This window comes from Sitophilus oryzae, unplaced genomic scaffold (assembly GCF_002938485.1).
Source record: "Sitophilus oryzae breed Bouriz unplaced genomic scaffold, Soryzae_2.0 scaffold_41_pilon_pilon, whole genome shotgun sequence".
NCBI lineage: Eukaryota > Metazoa > Arthropoda > Insecta > Coleoptera > Curculionidae > Sitophilus > Sitophilus oryzae.
In genome coordinates this window covers 1,011,495-1,019,858 of record NW_022146996.1, presented here as the reverse complement: position 1 = coordinate 1,019,858, position 8,364 = coordinate 1,011,495, and the positions used below count along the sequence as shown (strand labels likewise).

Sequence of the window (8,364 nt, the reverse complement as noted above, 5' to 3'; positions counted from 1 at the left end):
AATAACTAATTACAAAGGAAATTAAAATATATAATTTAAAAATATAATATAATAAAATAAAAGGCTTATAATACATATCAAAATAAATAAAATAAAAATGCATCCTATATGTTACTACGTTTCCACTTTGATGGTCGAACAGAATGGTTTGCCATGCTAGGGCTAGACATGGGTATATATGGCTAGTAGGGTGGGTCTTTTAGAGAATTAAAATGAATCTCTAATTCATCAAAGAGTGATGCAATACAATGAGAAAAATAACTAGTTAGAAAGCTGATACAAAAATATACTGATTTCCATCAAACTGTTTTTCATCGAATAGTTTTAATTAATCAAAAGGATTGGTGAGGCTACACGGCGAGATCTTTCATCGAGCCGCCCAAACCATCCGGATCATATCGCAATAGTCTTTCGGCGCTGTCTCCATATAGCGGTAAGATGTAGACGGTAGCACCGTCTCTTATCAACGTGGCGAAACATTGCAACTTTTGGTGGGAAAAACCGTTAATTCAAATATAGATTCCTGTAATTTGATTTATTAGTATGCTATTTATAGTAACAATGTATTTTAAATACTGATTTCAATTTTAAAATTATTTTCAACTCCTCCTCCTCCCCCTACTCCGATACAGCGGTCCTAGCCGGCATTGAACTGTTCGCTTATAGGGACGTACAGAAATATCGATATTCTACTTTTCGATATTCTACTTTTCGATATTTCGTTATATTAAAAAAGTCTTTCTATTTAGATAATAACTATCGATATCAATCGATATTAAAAAAATATGTCGATTCATTCCTACTTTTTCTTCAACGAGGAAGATAGGGTGATATAAAGAAACAGAGATATTCTTATCCCCACTTATTTTTACTCCCACTATATCAATGTCTAGTCATATATAGTAAAAGCCACTAAAAGTATTAGTTCAGAATGGCCGAAGAAAATAATTTACAAACCCTCTCTCAACAGACCAGTTTTACTATTCAACATCAATCTATACTTAGTATATTACAATCTCCTCCTAGGGAAGAAGAAGAAACTATAACCTGCGAACAATATACAAAAGAAAATATAGAAGAAATTAAGCGACTGTTTTGTGCTATTTGTCAAGACATGGTTGATTGCTACGAAACATGTGTGCCAAATACATGTTCACACTTTTTTTGCTTAAACTGTATATTAACATGGAATGATGTACGTTACGATTCAAAAATGACAACTAAGTGTCCACTATGTGGTTTACATTATAAATATTTAGTGCAGTTTCGAAAAGATATAATTAGATATTACTTTGTCCAGAGTATAAAAAGGGGATTAAAATAAATGTGACTATAAATATTTGCAGTTTTATTTCACATCATGTAAAAATTCTATTGATTTAACACAAAACCGATTAAACCGATTGATATTTCAAAACATTGCTCATCTCTAATATAAATATAAAATTTAAAAAATAAAACCAGTATCACAGGTTCAACGATCTCAGAGAGAACCGAGAACAAGATACCTGCAGATATAATCTCAGATCGACCTCGCCTCTGTCGACCAGTTGCTTATAAAAGACAAAGGCAGTCAGATGGTTTGGTTGTAAATTTCGCACCCATTGCAATAAAATTAAGGGTATTTTGATAAACATTATTTGTGTTAGTTAAAGTTAATATCTATAGTTTTGGTAAGTTATAGTTTTACATATTCATCTAATAAAATTAAGACTTCTATTCAAAAACTTGTCCAGTTTTAATTGTATTTTACATTTAATTTAAAATAAAAATAACATTCTTCAAATTTAACTCGTAGTAAACATTAAAATAGTATATAATATATAATAGTATAACATATATTCTATTATAATTAATAGAATAATATAAAAAAATAAAAATAATATAAAAACACTCAGATAAATAGATTAACAAAAAAGATAAAAAAACAGTCAGTAATCCCACTATGGACAAATCAAATAAATAATAGTAAACACAACTAAACATTAACCACAGTAAAATTAAAATAGACAAACTATACTAATAAACAGATAAACTACAAAACAGACAGCATGTCTAAATTTAATTCAATATTCATAAACAGTAGAAAAAATATAACCAACAAACACTCAACCACAATAAAACAAACAAACAAACAGATAACAAAGACGCTAACAAAACTAATTGTCTAAATTTAATTCATACATATAGTAAAAAAATACAACCAACAATAAAAACAAACAAACAACACTAACAGACAGGTAAACCGCAAAACAGACAACAAACACACTAACAAAACTGTCTGTCTAAATTTAATTCACATATATAGTAAAAAAATACAACCAACAATAAAAATAAATAAACAGATAAACCGCAAAACAAACAACAAACACACTAACGAAACTGTCTGTCTAAATAATTTAATTCACATAAATAGTAAATTATAACCAACAATAAAAATAAACAAACAGATAAACCGCAAAACAGACAACAAACACACTAACAAAACTGACTGTCTAAATTTAATTCACCATGGATACATGAACAGTAGAAAATCACAACCAACAGTAACTAGAGTAAAATTAAAGTTCATCAAATTAACATAATAATGAGTTGTAACATAGAATTTTTTATAGAACTAAAGTACCAACATGTTCAATTATACATCTTGTGTTAAATCTTTTAGTCTTAAACATCATATGAGAGTAGCTTGTAACTAGTCAAGTTTTTCAACTGATGGCTTGGAAAGTCTGCTGAAAAAAGGGTAAGACTTTTTCTCACTGTTTTACAATTTTAGTCTTATAAATATTTTCTTTTACAGAGAGATTTTGTGAAAATCGGGAATCACATGACAAAAGATCGATTTTCGGCAGAATCAGGTAAATATTTTTTTACAGGTAAATATTTTTTTAAATGAATCAAAAAATTAATTTATTGCTAGTTTAAAAAAACTCAAATTGATAAAGGAAATGCTGAAGAACTAGAACTTTTAAAACAATGTTTTGATACGTTAGTGGATTCATTTAATTAAATATTTACATTTTTTCATTTATTTTTTTAATTAAATTATATTTATACATTCTTTTTTCCAAATTTTATTCATAACCTTTCAAATATATAACATAATCTTATAACGTTAGTGATTAATTTAAGTAGTTAAGTTAATAAAACCTTAAATCTTTTCACAGAATTAAATTGAAAGATGTTTATTTGCCCATCCTGTAAAAAAAACTTTACTCGTAAAGACAACCTATCTCGCCATTTAAAAAGTGCCTGCAACAAATCATCCTTTCTAAACAGATGGTTGACAACGTCTACACCTGAAGAAAAAAGTAAGATTTTTTATGTTATAACCTTTTGAAATTAACAAAATAATTGTATTTATAGAGAAATATTGTGAAGAATGCAAAGAGTCAATATCACAAAATTTATGGTTTGGTCATCTGCGATCAAACACACACAAAAATAATTCTAAAATAATTGAACAACCTGGAGTACAAATTATTAAATCTGCATTCAAAGAACGAATAATAACATATAGATTATCTATGGAGGAGATGATCTTAAATGTTAAAAATTACTTTATAAAATTGGAAAAAAAGATTCTTCGTATATTTGAGGATCAATTAAGAAAACACACATGCCTTAAAATTAATATGGAGCTTTTTGGCTATTATTATAATCCAAGTACTGATAATCATGATGTAAAATCATTCAACACTCCATTTAAAGTCATTTGCAATAGTGCCGAAACAAAGGATTTGATAGAAGAATTTGTAACAGTTATTGACAATAAGGCAGATGAGTTTGCAGAAAAAGATTCGGGTAAGTGTTTAACTTTAATCTAAAATATATATGTAATTAATTTTTATTTCTGGTTTCAGGATGGATCTTACTTAATTTTATTCATTTGGAAATTAACATTAATAAATTCAATCCTTTGAGAGCATCATCATTTATTGAACTACCTCCTGAAATAGTACGACGTCAAGCTGTAGTTAACATAAGAAATAACGATGACTACTGCTTCGCATGGTCCATAGTTGCAGCTCTTCATCCTCCAACAGGTGTTGACTTTGTTACATCATCATACCCTCATTATTCAACGGTTTTGAACACTGCAGGTATTGATTTTCCAATAACATTAAAAAACATTAAAAAATTTGAAAATCAAAACAATATTTCTATTAATGTATACGGTTTAGAAAAATATTATAATAAAATTTCTAAAAATGAAGAATATGAAATAATTGGTCCTCTACATTTCACAAATGCTAAAAAAAATATTCATGTTAATTTATTATTGATAAACGATGATGATGGAAATCTTCATTATTGCTACATTTCCGATCTTTCTAAATTAATTTCTAAACAACTTAGCAAACACAATGGTAGAAAATATTTATGTGAAGGATGTTTGCAATATTTTGATACAGAACAAAAATTACAATACCATAATAGTTATGATTGTGATCATGTTAAAATTAATTTACCTTCTAAAGAACTAGTTAAAGATAAATATGGAAATGTGGCATATGAAAATATATTAAAATATACAAATTATCAAAAACAAATGGAAGTTCCTTTTGTGATTTATGCAGACTTTGAATGTATTTTAAAACCATTAAATAATAATGAAAATGTAGAAGATCCAAATAGTTCATATACTGTAAAAAATTTTGAACATATTCCATACTCTTTTGCGTATTATGTCAAATGTTCATTTGATGATACATATTCTAAGTTTGAAAAATATAGAGGTTTGGATAGTGAAAAAGTTTTTATAAATTCTCTAGAACAAGATGCGTTAAATTTATATCAAACATTTTTAAAGACTCCTAAGAAAATGAATACTCTAACTGAATTAGAACAAACTACACATAACAATGCCACAAAATGTCATATTTGTGATAAACCACTTTTAGGGGATAAAGTTGCCGATTATTGTCACATTACAGGCAACTATAGAGGACCAGCTCATTCTTTGTGTAATATAAATTATAAAATTCCTAATTTTATTCCAGTTATAATGCACAACTTACGTAATTACGACAGCCACCTATTTTTAAAGAATATGTGTTCAAATAAAGAACAAATATCAGTAATTCCACAAAATAAAGAAAAATATATTTCCTTTGAAAAACATATTCATGTAGACAATTATTTTGATAAACATACAAGAAATTTAAAAAAAAAGAATCTATCACTTAGATTTATCGACTCATTTCAATTCTTATCATTTTCTTTATCTAAACTTTCAGATACCCTCAAAGATGAACAATGTATAGAAATAAGAAAATTTTTTAATGATGAGGAACATTTTAAACTTATTCGTCAAAAAGGTGTGTTTCCTTATAATTACATCGATAGTTTTGAAAAATTAGAGGAAAAATTTCTCCCTGAAAAAGATCAGTTTTTTAACAGTTTAACAGATGAACATATTTCTGACGAGGAATATGAAAGAGCTCTTAAAGTTTGGAAATTATTTGAATGTGAATGTATAGGACATTATTCAGATATATATTTGCTATCAGATACTTTACTTTTAGCTGATATTTTCGAAAATTTTCGAAAAACATGTTTGTCTACTTATAAACTAGACCCTGCACACTTCTATACTTTTCCAGGGTTAAGTTTTGAATCTTGTTTACGTTATACAGGCATAGAACTGGAATTACTGATAGATCCAGATATGATACATTTTTTTAAAAATAGCGTTCGTGGTGGAGTAAGTTCATGCATAACACGGAAATCTGAAGCAAATAATCCTTTTCTATCAAAATTTGATTCAACAAAACCTAATAAGTATATAATGTACTATGATGCAACAAACTTGTATGGTTTTGCAATGTCCCAATATCTGCCAACAGGTGATTTTGTATGGTTGTCAGAAAAAGAAATAAAAGATCTAGATATTTTTTCAATTTCTAATACATCTAGCAAAGGTTATGTTCTAGAAGTTGATTTAGAATATCCCGAACACCTTCATGACTACCACAACGATTTCCCTTTTTGTCCAGAAAATTATAAACCACCTAATTCAAAATCTACAAAATTAATACCTAATTTAAATAACAAATCAAAATATGTAATTCATTACCAATTACTAAAACAATGTCTACAAAATGGCCTTAAGTTAACTAAAATCCATAGAGTTTTACAATTTTCTCAATCTGCTTGGTTGAAAAAATTTATAGATTTAAACACAAAGTTACGTAATGAGTCTAAAAATGAATTTGATCGTCACACCTTTAAATTAGCAAACAATAGTATTTATGGAAAAACAATGGAAAATGTGGACAGGAGAGTTGATATAAGACTTGTTACCGAATGGGAAAAAAATAAAAGGAAAGATGGGGCTGAAAATCTCATTGCAAAGCCATATTTCAAGGACTTAACAATTTTCTCAGAAAACTTAGTCGCCATCCAAATGCAAAAAATACTAGTTACTTATAATAAACCAATATATGTTGGCTTTTCCATATTAGATATTTCAAAAACGGTTATGTATGACTTCTATTACAATTTTTTAAAACCTTTGTATAAAGATAATGTTTCTCTTCTGTATACAGACACTGATTCTTTTATTCTTGAAATTACAACAAATAATGTTTACCATGATATGCAAAAGAATATTCATAAATTTGATACCTCCAATTATGTACCTAATAATATGCATAATATGCCAATAACACAATCAGTTGTTGGTAAATTTAAGGATGAATATGCTGGTGAACCCATTGAATCTTTTTATGGTACGGGGGCGAAAGCATACTGTGTAAAAACCGAAAATGGTTTATTAAAGAAAGCCAAAGGTATAAAAAAACATGCTATTAAAAATCAGTTAGATTTTATTCACTATAAAGATGTAGTAGAAAATAATTCTAAAATTTTTTGCTCCATGTATGTGTTTCGTTCTAGACTACATTCAATTTTTACTGAATTAATACATAAAATTGCATTGAATTCTGAAGATAATAAAAGATATCAAATTCCACATGATTTTAAAACACTTGCTTGGGGTCATCATGATATTTCATTTTACCAGTGGAATGCAGATAATCCAAACCTCGATATATTTTTTAAATAATACAATATATTTTATAGATATATAGATTTATACAGGAACAAATATATTTTTATGTATTTTAGTTTTAACATTTACCATAAAACTTTACACAATTATGAAAAGTTGTACTTATTAAAAGTATAATGTATTAAATAGCATTCTACTCTGGAATGATTTAAATTTAATTCATAATTCCACTTATGAGTGTTTTAAACTTGTTATAATTTATAGATATTAGTTGTAGATTTATACAGAAACAAATATATTTTTATGTATTTCAGTTTTACAATATTTTTTAAATAATACAATATATTTTTTATTTAGTTTTAACATTTGTCATAAAACTCTTTAATGGTGTGAAACATCAAACTTTACACAAAATAGTTCACATAGATTCATACAGAAACAATTATTTACCTATGCACAAGACACAACACAAAATAAAAACGAGTAACGAAAAACTGAAACCATAAAACTTATTTGAAGTGACTCATATAATTTTGTTAAATAAGTAAAATATATTTTTACATAATGTACTTTAGGTTATATACTATTTACATTGTATTACTATACTATTTACATTGTATTACTATACTATTTACATTGTATTACTTATTAATAATATACTTTTATATGAGTTAATGCATTTTCAATGAAAAATATACCTACTTATAGAATACATGTTTGACAATATTTCATTTCTTATTAATCCTTCTTAAGATGTGTTTGGAAAGTTTTGATAAAGATATTGATGATGTTACTTATAAAACCTTTGAAAATCGACTTTCTACTTTTAAAAACTGGAATGGAAAATTGGAACCTGAGGTATTAGCAGGAGCAGGCTTTTATTATATTTCATATAGTGACGTATGCAAATGTTACTATTGTGGAACTGAAATTTATGAGTGGACCTATGATGACTGTCCTATCGAAGAACATCACAAAATTTCTCCATTATGTAATTTAAATGAATGTCTATGGTTAAGTCAAAACAAAAAAAATAAGAAACAAAAATTCAAAAAATCTAATAATAATTCTTTGGAATGCATAATTTTGATGATATTATTATTCATTAATTTACATCTTTTTTCAACATATATTTCTTATGCTAATAAGTATTTATATTCATCTATAAAAAAGATATTGTCAAATATCATTTGGTAACCATCTTGAATGGAAGTAAATTGTAGATAAATAAAATTTTTAATAAAATATTTACTTTGTTTCAATGGCTCCTCAAACACATTTTATTCTCCTTTATTTCATATTTCAAAATGTTATTTATGTTCATTATCCCCCCACTGTAACCCGATGTG

At 26.7% G+C, this 8,364-nt stretch overlaps 1 protein-coding gene across 2 annotated transcripts; it reads left to right on the top strand.

The window, feature by feature from the left end:
- The first annotated feature begins 263 nt into the window (after nt 1–263).
- Nucleotides 264–7,727, top strand: LOC115885810. Of its 2 annotated transcripts, none has more exons than XM_030904834.1 (6): nt 264–1,673; nt 2,666–2,743; nt 2,801–2,858; nt 3,168–3,311; nt 3,367–3,804; nt 3,864–7,727. In XM_030904834.1, the coding sequence occupies exons 4-6, from the start codon at nt 3,182–3,184 to the stop codon at nt 7,067–7,069; spliced, it is 3,774 nt and encodes a 1,257-aa protein (XP_030760694.1). In that variant the 5' UTR covers nt 264–1,673; nt 2,666–2,743; nt 2,801–2,858; nt 3,168–3,181; the 3' UTR covers nt 7,070–7,727. The 2 variants fall into 2 exon arrangements, with proteins under 2 accessions (XP_030760694.1, XP_030760695.1); XM_030904835.1 differs by having other exon boundaries at nt 265–2,743; nt 3,864–6,387; nt 7,434–7,727.
- The last annotated feature ends 637 nt before the right edge of the window (nt 7,728–8,364 follow it).